Here is a 22,812-nt window from a genome sequence, read left to right as displayed (position 1 = left end):
GTGCACGGACCACGTGACACCGAAATACACCTTTTTCAACACAATCTTCACGTTCAAAATCATAAGCCGTGGAGAATGGAAGACCATTAGTCATACCGAAAATATGTTTGGAAAAACACCTGGTATACAGATGGATCGAAGACCAAACATGGAACGGGAGCTGGAATAAACCGAGCGGATAGAAATTTAAACTACAGCTATCCGCTAGGACCATACACATCCGTCTTTCAGGCGGAAGTGTATGGTATCTTGCAGTGTGCAAGGCTTATTGAATTGAGACCTCAGGTAATGACAAAGCTGATGAATGCGTTAGACGCGGAACATCAACTTCATATATAGGTCCTGAACCAGTTCTGGGGGTACCCAAATCATTGGTACGAAACGAGATTAGGATATGGACCAATAAGAAGCACACAGAGTACTGGACAAAAGTACCTGGCAACCTTTATTAGGGAACCGTCCTAGAAAAGAACCGAAGAACTTCTTCAATATAATTCTTCAGAATAATTACAGGACTACTAACCGGTCACTGTCCGCTTAGAGGACACCTGAATAAAATGGGGCTGTACAACGGATACCACAGCTGCAGATTATGCAACGAAGGGATAGAAACAGCTTTACACATCTTAATCGAATGTGAGGCAGTGAATCACAGGAGGCAGGCAATATATGGACGTACGAAATTACGCCCAGAAGAATATGACGAACATCCAACACGGAACCTGTACAAACTAGTATAGGGAACAAGACTAATGGAATGGGTGTCATGAGAAAATGTGAGAATAAACGCAATAAGCCCAAGAGGCTGCAGTGTTTTCTGGAGACTTGGACTAAATGGACAAGTCAGACAGCTCCCAAGGTACAAAAAAAAATCGTAAGAGTTAGTAGGTTGGTCAAATGAAGAAAAAGTTGCATTAATAGAAGCATTATCAAGTGGTTCAAACAAATTGAGAATATCAAGGCCGATTATTGAGATATAAGAAAACTAAATTCTGTCATTTTAACTTTTCTTTTTTCACACGTTATTTAAAAAATTGTCAAAAAATAATACAGGCATTTTTTCTTGGATAGTTAATTCTCCTCAATTTGACGCAGCCAGTTTCGAATCAAATAAAATAAAAAATGCGTTTGTTGATTAACAATCGTTTTTTGTAACTAAATATTAAAAGTAAGGAACCTTTTTTTTAATCATAAATTCTATTGTTCTTTAAGGTTTTCGAAAAACTTTTTTTTAATTATTTTTAAATTGTTTATTTAAAAAAAAATGTTAATGAATTCATAATAAATAAAAAAGACTTGAAGCATATTTGTCATAACTGCGATAGTTTGAAAGTTATTATAATTATAAAAGCGAAGGAGCGAATGAAAAAGACAAGTATCAAGGTATCACAATATTGAAAGTTTTATAAAGAATAGAATAAATTAAAAAAAACAAATAGTTACTTTTATTATAGAACAAAGTATTGAAAAAAAAATTGTTTATAACAAATGTTTTTTTGAATAAACAATTAAAAAAAGAACAAAAAAAAGTTTTTTCAAAACTTTGAAGAACAATAAAATTTATGATTTAAAAGAAAACGGTTCCTTAATTTTAATATTTAGTTGCAAAAAACGATTGTTGATTAAATAACGCATTTTTTAGCAACAAAGACATTTTTTTAAGACACCATTTTTTTCCTAAAAATCATGATTTTTTTCAATTAAAAATTTCGAATTGCTTATAAACAATGTATTTGTTTATAATAAATTCATTAACAATAGTTGTAAAAATAAAAAAAAATTATTAATTAGTTTTTATCCATGAGACATTGAAACAATAAAAAATTAAAAACGAAAATATTTTGTAATGTATTTTTTATAAAATTATAATTTTCAATTGTTAATAAAAAATTGAAAATGACAACTTTTTTATTTTGGCAGCGGTAATCTATTTTTTTTGCCTATTAAGGATAATTTCACCAAAGGAAAAAAATGCCAGGGTTTTAGTTTAATAATTATAGGGATTTTTATATTAACTTTCAATTCAGAAAAAGTTATAAATTAACAAATTTATAATTAATATTAAAATTGGGATAAAAATTTTTTGACTGCGGATTATTGTTTATTGATGTATCCCAACATTACATGAATTTTTCCATTCCTCAATATTCTATTTAAAATCTGTTTAAAATCTGTTTTTCCGTTAACCAGCTGTCGCACCCCTACGAACGACAACCCTCAGAAGTCGAAACGCTAAGGATTAACGAGGTCTTACATTTTAACGTGTGATTCCTAACACGGATATGTTTAAATATTTTTTTTTGTTTTTATTTCAGAGTGAGGAAAGGCACGCGGAAGCCAGACTACCCGCTTTTGGCTCTATTTTCAGAGCTCTGTAAAAATTATAAATAATCGATATACAGTTTCGGGAGTTGGGATTTTTATTATGCAAATTCATTGATCTTTTCAAATCTTTCTTCAAATTTCCAAAATTTTTAAAATTTTCCGAGATATTAAGAAAAAACTAAAGCCCCATTTTTTTTCACTTAATGGTTTATAACTTTTGTAATTTTTATCGGTGCGTTTTCGGACCTTTCCTTAAACTTTCTAGGCAAAAATACGAATCGAATGACACTTTGGTCGTAATTTTTAGACAGGGCTGAAAAATGTCACCAAAAAGAGCTAAATCGAGTACATGTGAACCAGACTACAATTCAATGTCACAAAAACCCAGGCATCGGTTTTCTCTGAGAAGATAAATGTCTCCGAACCGGATTCAATAATGTCAGGTCAGATAATTCCGCTTTCCGCTTCGATACGTTTGTTGGGGTTTAAAATGGACACCAATATGTCTTGGTCGGTCGGTCGGTAGCCAAGCGGTTTGGCGTGGGTGACTTGTTCACTCACTAGAATTGACTGCCGTGTTGGTCGGTGGTTCAAGCCCTAGTCTAAACGATCGATCTTCACTTGCTATCGTCCAACCCGTGTTAGGAATCACACGTTAAAAGGTAAGACCTCGTTAATCCTTAGCTCGCACAAGTTTCGACTTCTGAGGGTTAACGGAAAAACAGATTTTTTTTAACAATCATGTTGCTGGAATTGCAAAGGCTGCTTCTCAAAAGTTTGGAACACTGTTCCGAACCAGAAAACTGTACACACCTCAACTTTTGATACTTTATGAAGCTCAGATCAGACCTTCTTTGGAGTATTGTTCTCATGTATGGAGCTCTGCCCCCAAACATACCCTGAAATTGTTGGATTCCATCCAGAAAAGAGCCGTCCGCCTGATTGGAGACGCGAACATCACGTGCAACCTTGATGGCTTGGTTCGAAGAAAGGTTGGAGGTTTGTCTCTTTTCTATAGAGAAGGAGGGGTTCAAGAACTCTTTCATCTGGAGAACAGCGTTTTTCCAAGTGGATTTAATCTTCAGCGATTCAAATGCAATGTGAATCGCTACTTTCGCACAGACACCGCTCTAAGAGCGCTTTAAGGATTTCACTGTAATGCTTGTGCTTTGTCCTTAAAAAGAGTTTGTTATACAAATTTAAAATCATTGTATCCGCGTCTCTTGACCGTTTTATTCTGTTTAAAATCTGTTTTTCCGTTAATCAGCTGTCGCCCCCATACGAACGACAACTCTCAGATGATGAGAAACCTGTGCAAGCTAAGGACTAACGAGGTGGTACCTTTTAACGTGTGATTCCTAACACGGTTGCAGAATCATGCCAGCCTCAACCAGATAAATTCTCTCGAGAAAAATATCTGGTCGAGGCGGGAATCGAAACCACGGCTTTCCGATCGTGAGTCGGTCAGTACTACCACCGCGGCCAATTCCGCAGCAGTTTTTGATAAATTGGATACACTGGCCACAGTTCTCGATACTTTTTCTGAATTCAATTGAATTTGGGTCAGAATATTGATATCAATGATATATTTGTTTTTTCAATACACACAATTCTAGGTTCATTGAATGTATTATTTTCAAGTAGTGGGTCGTGAATAAAACAGAACATAACAAGAAATGACATATTATTTGGCACTTCGTTTATTATTGTGTCATAAGAAGTTCTTGTCATTAAATACTTTTCTGTGTGATTTCAATTTAACTTATTCGATATGGTAAGATACATAAATGAAGAAAAAAGAGATATTAAATACGAATTGTACATAAAACTAGATAGAAATTCATTCAAAGCACAACAAAGATATGATCAATTATATCCTGAAAAAACAAAACCAAATATTAAAAGATTTCGACTTTACTTGCATATAATTCATTCATTAACTTAATTCATGGAGGTAGACATCAATATCGTTTTTCTCTGAAAATATGGAGTGGTTTGTTGAATGAGAAATTACTAGGACCCTCTTTTATTGACGGCAACCTAACCGGAGCCAAGTATGTAGAAAGTATAGAAGAAATATTGGATGATCTTCCTATACGGTATCGGCGTGAAAGACCTTAGTTCTAACAAGACAAATGTGGTCCACACAACTCATGAAATGACATCACAGATTATTCAAATCAAACTTTTCCCGAACCATCGATTGGAACAAAAGGTAAAGTGGCATGGCCAGCTAAATGCGGACTTGAATCCGGAGCTAGTTCTAAACTTTAGATATCACCAGAAGATGCCAAATAAAAATTTACCGAAACATCGTGGATTACCTTGTGAGGATGAAAACATAGAACACGGAGAATCTTTGAGTTAACATATAATATATATATATATATATATATATATATATATATATATATATATATATATATATATATATATATATATATATATATATATATATATATATATATATATATATATATATATATATATATATATATATATATATATATATTAATATTAAATGTAAGTCAGAAGAAGCTTTATAACTTCTATTTAATTATCTGCGAGCGCTTTCGACAGTTGGTCGTACTGTCATCATCTAGGCTCTACTCAGGTAATATCCTTTGTGTTGGTGTTTCTCTAGGTTCCTTGTTATAAGGAATGTTTATTGTTTTGTGAAGTATATTGAATGTTAGGTCTTGTTGTGTTTTGATTTTTATTTGTTTCTCGATAAGTGAATTATAACTTTTGAATTTATGGATGTTTAGGTTTTCCCATATGTTCACACGGTTTCCTTTATTGACTTGTTTTATAAGTTTGATGTTTTCTGGTAGGGGAAAGTTATGTTTGTTTTGTATGGCGGGTTTTGCGAGGTTTCATTTATATGTTATTGGTTTATGTATGCTTATGTGTGCTCGTCGTACCTTTGGATCAGTTTTTTCTTGATTTGGCCGATATAGAATTAGTTGCAGTCCGAGCATTGTATGCTGTACACTCCGTTTAGGTTTTTATCTCCTTCTTTTTCATAGCTGGTGTTTTTGTGTTATTTTCGTGTTCGTCTTGTAAATGATGTTGATGTTCAAGGGTTTGAAGATGTTTGCTAATTTTTTGGTTTGGTGACTATGTATATGAATGCGGTCCATATTTGTGTTGTTTTATCTCTCGAACTCTTTGGCTGAAGGAGATATTGTTTTTGTGAATCACTGTTTATCATGAAAACTAATACAGATTGGTTGATTTTACATTGTATTTCCATGAAGACAAGTAACACTGAGGCGAGAGTAAGGTTTCTGATAGATCACGCTTTGCTTGCACACTCTTGTTGCGTACACAATCATTCATTACATCTGAAACGTTTTCCTTCATCAGCACGAACTGTTTGAATTTTCCCTCAAAGTTGTTATTCAATTCCAGTTGGACTTAGTTCTATATTCATGTTACAATCTGTATATCTAAACGGAGCTAAATTGTCATAATAATAACACATCAATAGAGCTGAGTCACAAATAATGAAACCACTAATTTATTATTGTGGTTACGATTATAATCGCTTTTTTATGACAATCATGTGCACGGGTACAAAATATTATAAGAAAGAACAAGGTTTGGGTATTGGGAAATGCAGGTGATTATTGAGCAACTAATTGAATTCGCTTAAATGCATTCATCGGAGCGTAAAATTATACACGCGTAAGTTATGGAATTGATTTTTCGATAATGCATAGTTTTGTGTCATTCCGTTTTACAAAATATAATCTGAAGCCACTGTCCTTGTCAAAAAAACCAGATGAGAATCACGAATATGCTGTTTTGGCGATCTAGCCTCATCTAATCCCTAACATTCAAAAAATGGATAGGGGCATAAAAACAGAGAAATTACTTTGTTGTCCGGTCAAATCAGATCAAAAAATGGAAATGACGGTACAAACATTCGCATCCAGCTCAAAATTGGTAGAATTGTTCAAAACACTGGCAAGAATGAAATATAAAGAATCCTCATCGATCCGATATTTGGAAAAAAATTAACTAGTGATCAAAGGTCACAAACACGGTTTTCCTCGATTTTCAGCAGAACGGTCAGTTCTATCATGAAATTGGTTTAGAAAAAAATTGTAGACCAGATAATTCTCTAGAAAAAATGTTTCGTCATCTGCCCATATTTCTCTGAGAACGTCGTTGGCCAGGCCATCACTGCCAACGGCATTGTTGAAGAAACTGAGATAAAACTGTTGAACTTTCAGCTTCAACAGTTGAAACTTGAGGTTTCAGCTTCAACTATTTTCAATCTGCTCTAATTGAGGGTTTATAAAGTATTCGAATAGTTCTATTTTGAAGGAAATTATTTTATACTTTGTTTGAAGCTCTACAATTGATAATAGTTGCTTAAAATGTTTTGATACGCTGGGTATCAGTTTTAACAAAGTGATATTCAATCACATGTAGTGTTCAATATTTTCTAGACTCCCAGGCTGGTCAATCATTTGAATGATTTCTCTCCATCTTTTGAGCCTTCTTTCCAAATAGATCTCTTACATTATTTCTAGTCAAAACAATCAAAACTTGCCATAAAACCAAAAAAAATGATTTTCCACATGATACACTCATACTTAACGTCCATACGTTCTTCATCGAGTCATTGTAAAGTAGTTGATACTCATTAGTTATCGGCCTTCATGTCATAAAAATACAACCTTCAACACTCGTTACTTTACTTCAATATCGACCCCTTTTACTTTTCCAAATCGCCACAGCATTTAAGTTTGGCCAGCAAACCCTCATGCCACACACGGTCAAACTTCAGAAATATCAAGCGCAACAGCTTTGGACTCTTCATGTTTCTCGATTGCGTTATTCCAAATATGGGTGACATACAACAAACAGAAGGTCGTCTGTTGATCTTTGTTTTAGAAAGTCACATTGATGATCGCTCAAGATGTTAAAGCCTTCCAAATATTTGAGGAGATTATGGTTTACGACTTTCTCCATGATTTTTGATATCACTGATAGCAAAGCGACAGGTCTATAGTTATATGGAAAATTTTTCTTGCCCTTTCTGGAAATAGGCAGAATGCAAGCAATCGTCCAACAAGAAGGAAAAACCACTTCCTTGTAAGACAGGTTAAAAAGTATGCAAAATGCTAGCATTTCATCGATTTATATAAGTTCAGCTATGAATTTCTGAATCAACTATTTTTACTCATAAGTTACGAGTAGTTATCCGGTCAATCTAGACATTGGAAGGTACATAAATTTACAACGAGCTGCAAACTCGTGTAATTGTTCAAAACATAGTTAAAAATAAAATTTTGAAATTCCAAATGATTGCGATGCCTGGAAAAAAAAATTATTCGAGGTCAAAAGTAAAAATCTCGAAAAAAATTGTTTTTCCCGATTTTCAGGAAAACGGTAAGTTTATCATAAAATAATCTCAGATAAAAATTGTAGATCATAAAATTCTTTACAAAAAATGTATCGATACTTTTTTTCTTAGAGCCACGGTTTCTGAGATACGACGAGTCAAAAAGTTGTAAAAGTTGTAATCGCCATTATATGCACACGTTTCCACGCCACCTATGAGGTACTGTACTTAGCGCGTTTTTTTCAACGTGGTTTCCCCAGTAGGCCTATTCCACATGTCTGTGTGATTCTGTCAAATTGAAAACTTGCATAATAAAATATATTAGGAAGGGTTGGAAATTATAAAAGCGATTGAAATTTAAAAAATGTAAAAATTTATTCATCTGAGTCATAACTTTCAAATACCTCTTCTTGTCGTTCTTCTTCTTGGTCTTCTTCTTCTTGATCTTCTTCTCCTTCTTGATGTTCACCCTGGGTATAGTTAAACTGCGTCAAGAGTGATGTATCGCATGTTTCCTCGTTGGTATCAAATGAATCCTCCACTATTGGTGATTCAGCATTAGAACATGACTGGCCTTGACAATGTGTACATGCCAGAGAACACAACAGTCCAACTTTTTTACAACAACATTTAGCGATGCATCCCTTTTTACAGTTGCAAGAAATTGTGTTCAGCAGTTTTTCCGGCGCAGGTGGGAGTAAAGTCTGAATCGGTTCTAATGCATTATCGACCAACTTCCAACCCCAGTCTTTTGGGTCTAGCTGATAACCAAGCCACACTTGAACTTGGTAATATACCCGGAAAACATGTTGATGAAAAGCAACGGAGGTTGGAGGAAGACAAGCTAATTGCACCTGTTTCTTATTTTCAGTGTTCATGCATATCGATACTTATCTAAGCAGGTGGTTTTTTTCGGAGCTTTGTACATAGAAAGAAGAAACTGAATCCCGTTGGAACTTTGAGCTTTTCCTGGTTTTTTCAGGTGGATTTCGAGCAGTAAGAAGCACGAGTAAGTCTACATCTTCACCAACAGCAATAGTTGTATTTGTCGAATTGAATTCCTCTATAGCTGTTTCAATAATCAGTACGTCGGCATCGTTGAGCACCTCAGAGATGTATATACGTGGCATACTTATGCATATAATGACGATTACAACTTTTGCAACTTTTTGACTCGTCGTATCTCAGAAACGGTGGCTCTAAGAAAAAAAGTATCGATATATTTTCTGTAGTGAATTTTATGATCTACAATTTTTGTCTGAAGTTATTTTATGATAAAACTCACCATTTTCCTGAATATCGCGAAAAACCAATTTTTTTCGAGATTTTTCACCTTTGACCTCGAATAAATTTTTTCCAGGCATCGCAATCAATCGGAATTTCAAAATCTGATTTTTAACTATGTTTTGAAAAATTACAAGCATTTGCAGCTTGTTGTAAATTTATGAACCTTCACTCTTATTTTTTAGTCTAAGTTGACCGGATTATAGCCTTAAAGTATTATGTAGTTAACAATCTTTCATAACTCAAGCTTCTTGGTACTAAATTTTGTTTCAATTCATGATGATTTTAGTTATAATTTATGAAATGAAAGTGTTAATTATTAATATTAAAATAAGATTTGGGCAAAATATTCAGTGTCCATGAAAGTAAAAATAATTACTCAAATCTTCTGGGATTGTAACCTGACAACAATTCGGAATTTGCATATTTCTGCAACGTTTTCATATTATGACAGGACTAGAGTAATAATAGAGAATGAAGCAAGACTGTTTAATTGTAAAAAAATCCTCTCATCAGTGAGAATTGATACTAGGTATACTGAACCACAATTAATTAGATTATGCAAAAGAGCAATAAATTCCTAATTTTCTCAACATCTAACAAATATCAAATTCGTGAGTTTCAGTAAAAATTCTAGGTCAGGACCAAACACATTCTTGATTTCATCACATTCTTATGTTATTGTTATATTTTCGTTGAAACAGTCGCCAGCTTCACTCAACCATTACAATGATATAAAAGCCGAAATTACCTGAATTAATTCAGTTTACGTTTACAACTGAACCTGTTATATCGATTAAAATGATCTCCAAGGTAAGTGCAAGCGAAAAGTGATTATTTCGGCGACAACTTTTTTTTATTCACTCGTAGGTATCTACTCGTATGTAGTTATAAAGGGTGATTTCAATCAGGTGTAATCTAGCACTATATATTTTTACTTGAATTTACTCAGCTAAAACTCGGTATTGAATTAGATTCTAATTTTATTATACTAACAATTATATCAGTCAATGATCATGATAAAACAGATGAAATATATGATAAAAACATTATTTTCATTACAATTTATTTGGGAAACATAATGCTCCAAATTTAATATCGTTTCAATTTTTGTCGTAAGGGACGAAGAACAGTATGATTGATAAATAGATAGCTGTGTCTCTCATTTTTCTTTAGTAATCATTGAACCAGTTAACAAGGGTTCTGTTGGACTCACTGGAGACTTTTTAAGGAAAAATAATTTATGTACTAGACTTACATATAGATTCAATAGAAAATCTACCATAACTTCAGAAGAGCTATTGTCGTTTTATATGCTCCAAATAACTTTTTGCAGCGATGTTTGGAGTTCGAGAATACCTGAGGATGTTACACTTCTTTTGAAGAAAGGGACATTTGTAACCTGCTTGATATTATTTATGTTTAAAATTGCGCATAGTGAGAGACGCATGGATCAATAACGCCAGATTCATAGCTGTTTCCATTAAAGTTTGGGAGTATAACAGCTCTTTGAACCATTATCAACTCTGGTAAATTCTTTGATAGTAACCTCAAGTTCAAAAGAATGTGTTAGACAAATCAGATTAGTTAGATTCGAAGAAGGTTTCAAGAAGTTTATGTTGAAGTCTCCGAGTAATATTAGCCGCGAATAGTTTTGTGAAATGAAGAATAAAAGTTCTTCAAGCTTACCCAAGAAAACAGAGCAATCTTCAATGCAAGCATTTCTATAGACCAGGGGTTCCCTTTTTTTTTGGTCTCGGAATCCAAATGGACGATATTTTTTTTGGCGGAGCCCTATTTTGATAACTAAAGAAATTACCTTGTAGTTCGAATATTTTTCATGTGAGACTTAAAAAAAGAAACAAATTTTAAATGAGAAGCATTAAAAATATTCATTATACAATGATAAACACAATTACGTGAGTAATTATAACTATTTCAATGTGAAGAATGAAATTTTTCCACATATTTTCTTATAGCAGTATTGAAATTAGGCTTGATGTCTGATAATTGAATACGAACATCCGGAGCTGCATCCAGCCTATTTCTGAACTTCTTTTTGGTATAAGCGTAAGCTGAAAAACCAGTTTCGCATCGGTAAGTCAGTACAAAAGGAAGTAGAACCATGATAGCTTTTTCAACGATTGCGGGGTATTCATCTCTAAGTGCAATCCAAAAGTTATTCAGATTAGAATCTTCTGATTCGAATTTTTGTTTTAGAAAGGATGAGCACTTAATGACACATACTCTGACACAGTTAGCATCGATTGCTTGGTTTGTTTTGTGAATGGACTCTGAACCCTGTCAATGTCCTGTAACTTCTCCGGGAAATAATCTTTCGAGGGTTTTTCGAGGTTAATTAAATGTTCAATTATGTTTTTTCCACATCTGAGGTTACTCGTAACTCATTCTTCCCAGGAAGTTATTCAAAAGAGTAAAACATTAGTAATATTTTTTGTTCCACACATTCTACCCAGAAGCAAATTTTGTTTTTAAGAAACGATATTTTGTCTTTTACTGTACCGTTCTTTCTAGTAGGAACTGGCAGATTACGTTGAGTTTATCGAATATATCAACTAAGTAAGTCAATTTCATCAACCATTGCTCATCATACAATATTTCAACAAGCGTACTAACAGATACAAAAATAGGGTTTTCGTTGCTCGTTGCGCAATTCAAATAATCCTGATAAAACTTTTTCTTCTGAAAGCCATCTTACTTCCGTTTGTAGCAAAAGTGATTGATGCTGACTTCCAACCTCTTTACTTCTGCACACGCTTTTTTAAAAAGCCTCGACTGGAGTGGACGTGATTTAACGTAATTAACAATTTGTACGGCTTGATCGAGAACTTTCTTTAAAGCCGATGGTTTATTTTTTGAGATAAGGGCGTGGCAATGCAGGACGCAGTGACTGCTACTACAAATGGGTGCAATATTCTTTATTCTTGTTACAGTTCCTTTTATTTTGCCGACCATAGCTGCAGCTTCATCGCTGCACACATCAATACATTTGTTCCAGTCAATATGGTGTTTAGTCATATAATTATCAATTACTTCAAAAATTTCTTCTCCTGTTATGTTGGTCTCCAAGGGTGTACAGAGAAACAAATCTTTTTCAAACAAGCAGTATTGATAACCCGGCGACATCTGTCTTTTGTCAAGTTGTAAAGCAAACACCTCACTGTCTTTCAAACTACAAATTGATTCATATGAACTGCTGCAACTTTTTATGCTGCATCTTCTCCGAGTACGCCACTGATGATGTCTGCAATAAATGGTTTGATTAACTTCTATGCAATCGTGTGTGGTTTACCAGCTCGAGCAATTCTGTAACTTATCAGGAATGATGCTTGTGTTGCATTGTGTTTTCATTATCTGTTTTAACATATCACAACCAAAAGGTTCAAGATGTTTGCTGCGCACAGTACCGGGATTTAAACAAAGTCGTATTAGAAGTAGTTATGAGTCTTTTCTACGAATGTTTCATTTAACTGTCGGACGGACGCTGAACCAGTGCTCTCCTTTAGGGCACCGCTGCTGTAGACTGAGATAATGGCAGTTTCTGAGATAAGGAGTTCGATGCCGCATACTTCAAAATCACGCTCAATCCCACATTTTTCGAGTTTAAGAGGTTTATGTTCGATATTACTATGAATAAATATGGTCACACCACCATGGATCTGCGAAAGAATGATACCAAGTTATAGTTAGGTATGTTACAAACATGTGCAAAAGTTGAAAACGTGTTTGCGAGAAAATTTTACAATTTTGGTAAAAAATGTATTGGTTTGGTTCAAAAATATTTGATAATCCTGCCGTTCATAGAGTTATTTGTTTTTAGTGATAAATGCTCAACAGTCATTTCATTAATAATAATACTAATTTCAATTCAATAAGATATAGGAATAAAATACTTTGTCTAATTTCCACTTACTTCTAGCATTACTAGAGTAGTGCTAGAACACTTGAGAATGGTGTATAAACCGAAACCTTGGTCGTATTAATATCAAAACATTAAGTAAGTGAAAATTAGAGAAAGTATTTTATTCCTATATCTAATTGAAAATGAATTTCATTCCATTGGGTGGTTTCAAAAGTTTTGTCCGTTTTAATGGATCTACTTCAGACAGTAATGTTTCAGTGAATACGTCTTCAATTTCATCCAAATAAGCTGATCGGGTTCTACCGATGAGAAAGTTATCGAAGTGCTTGAAAAGATGGCAGTCGATTGGCGAAAGGTCTGGGAAGTATGGTGGGTGAGGCAGAACAATTCGGTGATTTGTGAAACGAGCATTGTCGTGGAGCAGGAAGAGACATTTTATGTTTATTTATTTATTAATAAACTGTTCTACATGTTATACCCAACTACAGAACAGGAATATGAGCCAAATTACAATACAATTACAATAAGTTATAAGGTCAAAACCATACATATAGAATCAGCTGTAGTAAAAAGACCTAATCTCAGAGATGGAACAGTAAAAACTGTCGAGCTGACAACTTGCAGAATTGCATTTGACACACACGTTATGCAGAGTTGAACGTTTCAGAATATTTGAACGTGGTGTTGGTAGATAAAAAGGATTATCCACTCTGGAGGTTGATCTAAGTACATTGAAATTAGGTTTTTGCAGCATATGTGAGTCAATAATCAAATTACTAATCAGTTTGAGAAGAAAAATTGTGGAATGACAATCACGACGGTATTTTAGGTTAGGTCTGAAGTGGGTGGGTCTATTCGACCCTCCACCGCAACCCGTAAGAGTTTATTGTGGCTCACAGCTATTCACACTCGACCAAATAAACCCAGCTTCTTAACGAAGCTGATCAGTTTGTATGGTGGGTAAAAAATAACAGCATCAGTGTATAGATTATGAAATTCTTTATCAATCAGTGTTGTGATATGGAACTACAGAAACACGTGACATTGAACCGGACAAAACAACCTCAAAGCAAAACACTATATATTATTAATTATAAAATCAGGTTTGGTGAAGAAATAAATATAAAAAAGTAAATTGTGTCACATAGGTGTGACAACTGTCATGGGTTTGAAATTCATCAAATGTGTGGTAGTTTTTTTCAATCAGGACCTTTTTCAATCTTGATTTATAAATGTTCAAATTTGGTTATTGTTTTATCGTACCATCTAGCTCATTAAACAATTTATATCCAAGATAAAGATAGTTTTTGTGATGAAGAGTTGTTCAATATTAGGCATTAGTTTATCTCTAGAACGAGTTGGATAATGAGTATGATTTGAAGGGTATATTTAACCAGTTTCTGTACACGTATATACATAATTTGTGAATATAAAGTCCAGGTTTTTTATTTTTGAAAGCAGCTCCACATTTATCTCTTCATCCTGAACCGGCAATGATTCTCATCGCATATTTTTGTGAATTAAAAATTCTTTCAGCGGAAGACCTGGTACCCCAGGATCTTACAAGCTTAGTGGCCATAGAAAATAGCCACAGTCAGGGCCGTCGCTATAGGGGGGATGGGGAGAGCCTCCCCCCCTGCTTTTTCGACTTGGGAAAAAGTTGGGAAATTTTGGGCCGTGAAGATATAAAAAAATAATAGTAACAAAATGAATAAAAATTTAAAAAATAAAAATGAGAGAAAAGAAAGGAAGACGTAATAAGAAAAAGGAAAGAACCAGGAGAAGGTTGGGATTTCCCAACATGCATAACTCGGAGATCCCATACTTTGAAATTCTGAGTTGTTTGAAAACTTCAAAAAGTTCAATTTCTCCCAAGTAAGAGGACAATCCTGAATAGTCCACAAATTTTGAAGTGACAATTTTAAAAAATTCACAACTTTTCGCTGTTTTTTCGACTTGGAAATGTTGGGAAATTTCGGGCCGTGAATATAGAAAAAATAATTGTAGAAAACAATAAGCACAATATCATTTAAGTGTTATTTCCTTTCATTTGTATTGAATATTCCTATACATGATGGAAGACCAAGGACCTTGGTCCAAAGTAGAATGATTCCCATTATTATTTTTAGAACTACTAAAATGTATTTTTGTTATTGCATACCCTAACGGACATCAGCATTCAGGCAATCTTTGTATAGCTAAGTGAGAAAATTAATATATTATAGTAGTAACTGATCCCTTGGCTTTAATTTTTTCGAAAGTTGGTAAATTTTGCTGGTGGGCTTGGGAAAATTTGGATTTCTTCCCCCGCTGGTTTTTCTTCTCGCTACGGCCCTGGCCACAGTATTGTAATTTGAGAAGTCAATGTGAAGCTTAACATTTTTGTAAAAACACAAGACTTAACTGGCATAGTCTTGTTTTTGTACATAACAAAATGTTCTTGTACGTTACTAATTGAGAACTCTATCAATGCTGTTTTGGATGTGTTAAATAATTCTTTACGCCCATTTGTTCACTTATTCATATACTCTAGGGTTCTTTCCTCTTGCGTAGTTACATCAAAATTTCCAACTATGAAATTGGTGTCATTGCATACGTTACTGTATGAATTGTTGATAGTCTATATGCCATAGGTCCATAGGTTGATAGGCCATCAGGCCATTAGCGTACATCAAATTAACTGACGGAATATTATCAAGGACTGTCAATAATTCAAAGAACAATTCTCTGTTTGATAAAAACTGTACAAATATATCTTTCAATGGCAACTTCACTCAAAACAGTTGAATTTTCATCATACTAATCGATGTCACTTCCAACATATGTATGGTATTTATGGGAGTTGATTTTGTGATGAGACCTGAAAGAAATATACTTTTTTTTGACAGATTTAATGACATGTGCTCAAATTAGTTGATTGTATTGGAAACTATAAACGGAAACAGTCGATTTGGAGAGAATATGTTTCTAAATTACTCTATCATCAGAATTTTCGAAAATAACCAAGTTATTTGTTTTAGGTTGCTGTTGTTTCATTCCTTTTTGCCGCAGTCCATGCAGGGTACTTGGGCTCCCCAGCATACTCAACATCTTATGCTTCCAACCATCTGGTCTCTCCTGGTGTTTCCCATGATTATGCTGCACCAGTTCTTTCCCACGGGCACGGAGGCTATGGTCTGTCCCATGGGTATGACCAAGACTACTATGCTCACCCAAAATATCAGTTCGACTATGGAGTAGCAGACCCCCACACTGGAGATCACAAATCACAACACGAAGTTCGTGATGGTGATGTAGTGAAGGGGTATTACACCGTGGCTGATCCAGATGGTACCCTCCGTACCGTACACTACACTGCCGATGACCATAATGGATTCAACGCTGTTGTGGAAAAATCTGGACATGCTAGCCATCCTCAAGTTTACGGTGGACATGGTGGATACTACCACTGAGTGTTCAATGATACTTTTGTTACCTTCAACTCAATCTTGTGATCTATTTTATGTACCTCATAATTTAAATAAACTATTCATTTGTTTCATAAAAACAAACTTTTTGTTACTTTGAAGAAAGAAGGATCAGAGATAGAAGTGGATTCGTGGAAAATAACAAAGAAGCAGATTATGAATTGAAATGATACAGTGATAGATAACCTCTCTATTGAAATTTCTGCTACCCCCAAAAGTAGTCTAGGTTGGATTAGGTCCAAAGTGAGTGGGTCTATCCGACCTTCCACCGCACATATTCACACATATTCACATATTCACACTCGACCAAATAAACCCAGCTTCTCAACGAAGCTGATTAGTTTGTATAGGGAATGTATATGCCGAACTCTAAAAACCTGTTTCGATCTCCAGCGGGGCAGGCACAAAGTATGTGCTCTGCTGTTTCATCATTTTTCAAACAGAGGCAACACACATTGTCTTCCGACAGTCCGAATCTCTGCATATGAGGATTTAAATGACAGTAACCTGTAAGAAGGCTTGTTAGACATCCTACTTTATGCCTACTGTAGTCCAACAACTGTTTGGTATCAAGCTTCGAAAGGTGAATAAACGCCTTGGAGTGAGTAAATCCTAGAAGATTCTGCCAGAAGTTCATAAATTTTTTTGGCATCCAGGTGTTCCATGTTTGTTTGGCAAAGTCTAAAGCGATGTCAATGACAGGTTCTGGTCCGATGAAGCTGCTTGCAGCACTCTCCTTTGCAAGAAAGTCAGCAGCTGCAATGCCTTCCAGGCCAGTATGGCCAGGAATCCAGACCAGTCACAATCTGTCGAGTCTTTCTATCGAGGAGAGTCGTTATTGGCAATTTGCTACCAATTTAGACGTTGCTCGGTAGGAGCCAAGAGCTACCAACGCCGCTTGACTGTGCGAGAATATTGTTATTGACTTGTGTAAGTAAATACAGTCGCATAGGTTCCTAGGCAGGTTGATATTTCTGTCCTGGGACTGCGACTGAAAACACCTGCACGGAAACCGGATGGTGTTTTTGATCCCTCTGTGAACCAGCAACTATCTGAGGTACATATAAATGAAATTGTATATCAACATTCTTTCATATATTACTTGCGGCGTTTCTACGAATGATTTTTGTTTCTATTCCATAAGTCACGTTTGTGGAGTACAAACTGAATGAAAAAAAGTGACTTTCATGTAACTCACTGTTCATATGGAAGTAATTGTTCCTGAAGGACTATTTTATTTCGGGTGAATCAATGTTTATGTGAAGGTAGCTGTTTCGAAGAAGCTTGTCTCTAGTCTGTCCCTAAAAGAAATTTCTGTGCATGATCTTGTAAATTGCTCATCGTGAAAAACTTCTGTCTTCTTTGCAACCGGAAGTTATCTAGACTTTAAAGATGGAGAAGTAAAAATCCATTTTTACTTCATGGAAGACCTCGTATGTGATCAAGATATTTGACTGTAACTATCATGTAGATTTAACAACTGAACTTCGATTATATGGCTTGCTAATGGGTTTTGTTCATGATCTTAGATTATTCTTGAAGACAGTTATAGTCTATCCATTCCCAATTGGAACGGCAATAAAAATATGAGTACAGTCATGAACATTTCTTGCCTGTGGCCCCTAGTCGCCCAGATAATTAGTAAACGTGCTATCAAATGTAGATGAGGAGTGAAGGTTCGGCTAGCTGGACTGGCTGAATACTAATTTTTTTGTCGTTTCACAATATTTCTTTATCAGTGCCGTGTGTTCGTGGGGTTAGGTGAGGTAGTGAGTGGTTTTGCAAACCGATTTTTGAATACTTTTTCTAGAGATCAATTACCCTAACACCAAAATGATATTTTTGCACTCGACGCGCGTTTCGCTAACAAGGTTAGCATCTTCAGGAGAAGCAAATTGATACTGAATCTGAAGACAAGGGTTAGCTGTTCATATACCTAAATATACAAATTAATTTGTCAACATATCCAGAAAGCCATATCTATGGCTTTCTGGACACCTTCTGAAACAAATGATAACATTACATGTGAGGAATATGTGTCAATCGACAGGGATCCGGAATTCGAACATAAGGACTTACATGTTCAAGTTCAGCGAGTAATTTTAAATATTCATGAATGCTTGAAGAAGGAAAACTGTCACACTTCACAGAATGCTATTGTGAATAGAATATGCGAGTTATCGAAACTATCTCATTCGACAGTTCTTCGAGTCATTAAAATGGGGGATTAACCATGCAATGAAACGAAAACAAAGGCATAAAAAATTCGCAAAGGTTGATGGTGCTACAAAAGATGTGATTCGGCGAGCAATTTATGGTATATTGGAAATGATTTGGTATAAATTACTCGACTATTCCGATTACAATTACAAATCTTTAGAAACTCTACGAGATGTCTTATTGTCTTGTGGTTTCGAATATAAAAAATTGAACAATCGGATGGTCATAATGGAATCGACACGCGACACGCATTGTTCAACTCCGACAAGAATATTTGACGCGAATGAAAAGCTACCGAGAATCCAGCAGACATATAATCTACCTCGACGAAACTTGGTTTGACACCCATGATGTTGTCAAATATGGCTGGGTAGATGGAACCAAGTATTGTGCTTTGAACACACCTTCTTCAAGGAGAACACGTGTTATAATTTTACAGGCCGGGAATGAAAGTGGTTTCGTACCTAACGCTTTGCTTCTGTCGGCCAAAAATATAAAAGATTCGTCTGCTGATTACCACGAAGATATGACTGCGGCTTTATTCGAAACTTGGTTCAGTAAGCAGCTTCTCCCAAATATTCTTCCAAACTCGGTTATTGTTATGGTTAACGCTTCGTATCATTCTCGGTTATTGACTACAATACCACTCAATAACACAAAAAAAGCAGATATTGTTGATTTCATGCGAAATCATGACGTGGAAATACCCGAAAAGATTTCAACGAAAAAGGTATTACTGGCGAACATAAAACAACGTAATTTCAAAAAAGGGTATATTATTGATTCGATGTGTGAAACACGTGGTCATATTCTCTTACGTTTGCCTCCATACTATTTTGTGTTCAATTCAATTGAAATGGTTTGGGCCACAATGAAAGAAAGCTTGCGGAAATGTAATCAGTCACCGACTTTGAATGCTGTAGTGCTTGAAAATATAAGGCGAGTGGTGAATGAAGTAGGTAATTGTGATGTGTGGAAGAACTGTGTGGCCCACGTTATAAAAGAAGAGAACAAATATTATGTGCAAAGTTCCATAAATCCGATCGTTATTCAACCCGATGATGATTCCACCTCATCCGAATATAGCGAAGAAAAATTTTGATTTTTCTAGCAATTTTGTTGGCCTCTATTATTTTGTAAATATATGTTTGACGAGAATTCGGTGTGATTATTTGTGTTTTCATTGTATTTTAGAGTTTTCGACTCGGATATCAAGTACCTTAAATTTCGAATTTTTTCATAATTACCCATGGTGGAAAAATTCAGATGAGCTAACTTTTTAATGGGGTGATCAATTGCTATGATTATAGGAATAAGTAACTGAAAAACTACCACTGAAAAATAATATGCCGACGTCTATGTCGGCATATTATTTTTTGCTGTTCCAATTGGTATTGGAAATACTATACTCACAATTGGTCATCAATCACTGTATACCTCTATTCTCTCTGACACCTTCAACATCGACGCTTATGTTTATCAGGGATTCACATTGAATCTATCCCCCTGTTGCAACCGATGAACGAAGCAAACACCAAAAATCTAAAATGTTGCTTTCCTGATGAGTGTAGTCTTTCCTCAGAATATACAATTGATTCACAACACAATTTGAGTGGGTCTCAAATTAACCTATACTGAAGGTCAGGTTAGGTTAGGTTAGGCCTAAAAGAATTGATCTTTTAGATGATTTGATTGACAGCCAGTCTTCAAATAAACCTACTCGATTCGTGAAGTTTTCTTCCTTATAATAATAATAGCTTTACACTGTTACTCATTTATGGGAAAATATAAAATTTTATTCACAATACTTAACCATAAACGAAAAATAAAATGAACAAAAAAGATAAAACTGATACTAATTACCTACTTCAAGTACACGTTAGCAATTCTAATAATGTTAGTGAAGAATAAATCACCATGGGCATAAATGCTACTGAAATTTGTGCACATAACGTATATTGAGGAATTGAGCATAATGTTTCTTGCTTTGAGAGGTCTAAAAATGGATTGAGATCCTGAAGCTGGCCGTGGTACATTGAAGTTAATTTGTTCAAGAATTTAAGGACAGTCAACTCTCTCATTCACTAACTTGAATAAAAATATGAGCGACGCACATTTTCTGCGATGTTCTAAACTAAAAAGTTCCAAACGTTCATATATGACATCATTACTGATACCTCTCTCAGAGTAAGAAACATCTATTCTGAAAATAGAAATTTACAAAACTTTCTTTGAACTCTTTCAATGGCTATGTTATGAATCTCATAGAATGGATTCTAGACGATACTTGCATATTCTATATTCGAACGTACGTAGGTGAAATACAACAGCTTCATGACTTTAATATTATGAAAGTTTCTGCAATTTCTAACAATAAAATCATAAGCTCTGAGAGATTCTGAAACTTTTTGTGGAATATGTCTACCAAATGTTAATTTATGATCGAGTATAACACCTAGGTCTTTGTCTCATTCCCTATATAAACCCCTTTTTTTCGACTATAACTCACTACTTTACATTTCTCCACATTGATTTTCAATTTATTATTGCTACACTAAGCAACAAAAAATTCTAATTGAGATTGAAGATTTACACAATCACCTACTTCCTTAATTATAGAAAATAATGTCAAGTCATCCGCGAAGCATAACCGCTCACAAGCTAAACTTTCACATAAGTCATTAATAAACAATGAAACAAAAGAGGACCTAGGTTGGAGCCCTGAGGCACACTAGAAGAAGCTATATATGTTCTAGATTTATAACCGTTATAGGACACGAATTGTTTTCTACATGTCAGATAGGATTGCATCAGCTAACAGTATTCGAAAAACCGAAACACATCAGTTTATTGAGCAAGATACCATGATCAATTTTATCAAATGCTTTAGAGAATTCCGTGTATATAACATCAACTTGGCAATTGTTATCTAATGCTTCGGAAATAAATTGAATAATAATGACTAGATTTGTAACAGTAGAACGCTTAGTAACAAATCCATATTGATGTTGAGATAGTTGCCGTTGAACAGAAGCATATATGCGATTAAATAAAATGATCTCAAAAATTCTAGAAAACATACATAAAATAGATATGGGTCTGTAATTCTCTACATTTGATTTTTCACCACTTTTGCATACAGGACATACTTTAGCTATTTTCCAAATATCTGGGAATGTTCCCGATATCAGATATGAATTAAAAATTCTCGTTAAAAGTTTTGCTGATGCTCCTGCACAATCCTCAAATGATGGGATCATATATGGTCGTGATGTCAGTTTGTCCTTTAGTTTTTTAGTTGCAGATATAACCTCATTTTCTTGACCAGAATCTGCTAGGATCACTAGACAATATTGTTTGTATGTTAGTAAGATAGTTATCATATACGGTTTTTATTTGGATTTTAATCAAAACATGCAAACGTTGGAATTCATATCTAACCTCATCACGTCTAAATTTCCTTATTCGAGGATTTCGGCAAATTTTGGATATGCGGTTGTTTACCTCGTTCACGGGTAGGTGAGGCGATAACAAACCTATTGTTTGTTGTTCGCTTCAGCCTAGTTCGAGGAATGATACTCTGAAGGAATTCATTGACTTTATGTTGATGATAGGCACTACCTTGCACTGACGAGTAGACAAACAGCCCGTAACCGGTCTGCAAATGTGTTCCAATAATTGAAAATCTATTGCTGCAGTGCTGCATCACATTCACCATGGAGATGGAGACTATAAATTTTTTGGACTGGACCATAACGAAAGTTAACAATAAACATGATTTTTCGGTGTATCATAAACCAGCGCATACAGATATTATCATTCATAATTCGTCCAACCACCCATATCAGCACAAAGTAGCAGCATTCAATAGTATGATCCACAGACTGATAAATGTTCCCTTGTCAGATGCGAATTTCAATAAAGAACCGAACATAATTAAACCAATAGCCGGCAATAATGATTACGATAGCAGTCTAATACATTCTCAATTATCAAAAAAGTTATACAACCAAAGATATATGATGAAATTGGCCGATACTTAAAAAAATCCATAACTTACGTATTCAAAAAACACTTTATTGCGTGAGATTGGCGTTTTTGTAAAATTGTTTAGTGAAAATCTCACAATGAAGTGTTTTTTGAATACGTTATACAATCAAGCTTTGAAAGAAGTTTACCCAATTCGAAAAGATGAGGATGAAAGTTATAGAATCTTAACCTACTAACCCACTACAAATATTTCAAATTTTCTGCACAATGAAGGTGTAAATATT

General features: G+C 34.7%; 1 protein-coding gene across 1 annotated transcript; it reads left to right on the top strand.

Moving 5' to 3' along the window:
- The first annotated feature begins 9,646 nt into the window (after window positions 1–9,646).
- Window positions 9,647–19,741, top strand: LOC111505464 (cuticle protein). Its single transcript, XM_023160273.2, has 2 exons — window positions 9,647–9,781; window positions 15,872–19,741. Exons 1-2 carry the CDS (start codon window positions 9,770–9,772, stop codon window positions 16,301–16,303), a joined length of 444 nt encoding a protein of 147 aa, XP_023016041.1. The 5' UTR covers window positions 9,647–9,769; the 3' UTR covers window positions 16,304–19,741.
- The last annotated feature ends 3,071 nt before the right edge of the window (window positions 19,742–22,812 follow it).

This window comes from Leptinotarsa decemlineata, unplaced genomic scaffold (assembly GCF_025532065.1).
Source record: "Leptinotarsa decemlineata unplaced genomic scaffold, Ldec_3_MD MMD2_tig00000505_RagTag_RagTag, whole genome shotgun sequence".
Lineage (NCBI taxonomy): Eukaryota > Metazoa > Arthropoda > Insecta > Coleoptera > Chrysomelidae > Leptinotarsa > Leptinotarsa decemlineata.
The sequence above is the reverse complement of the archived record's forward strand: the minus strand, read 5'-3'. Positions and strand labels throughout refer to the sequence as shown.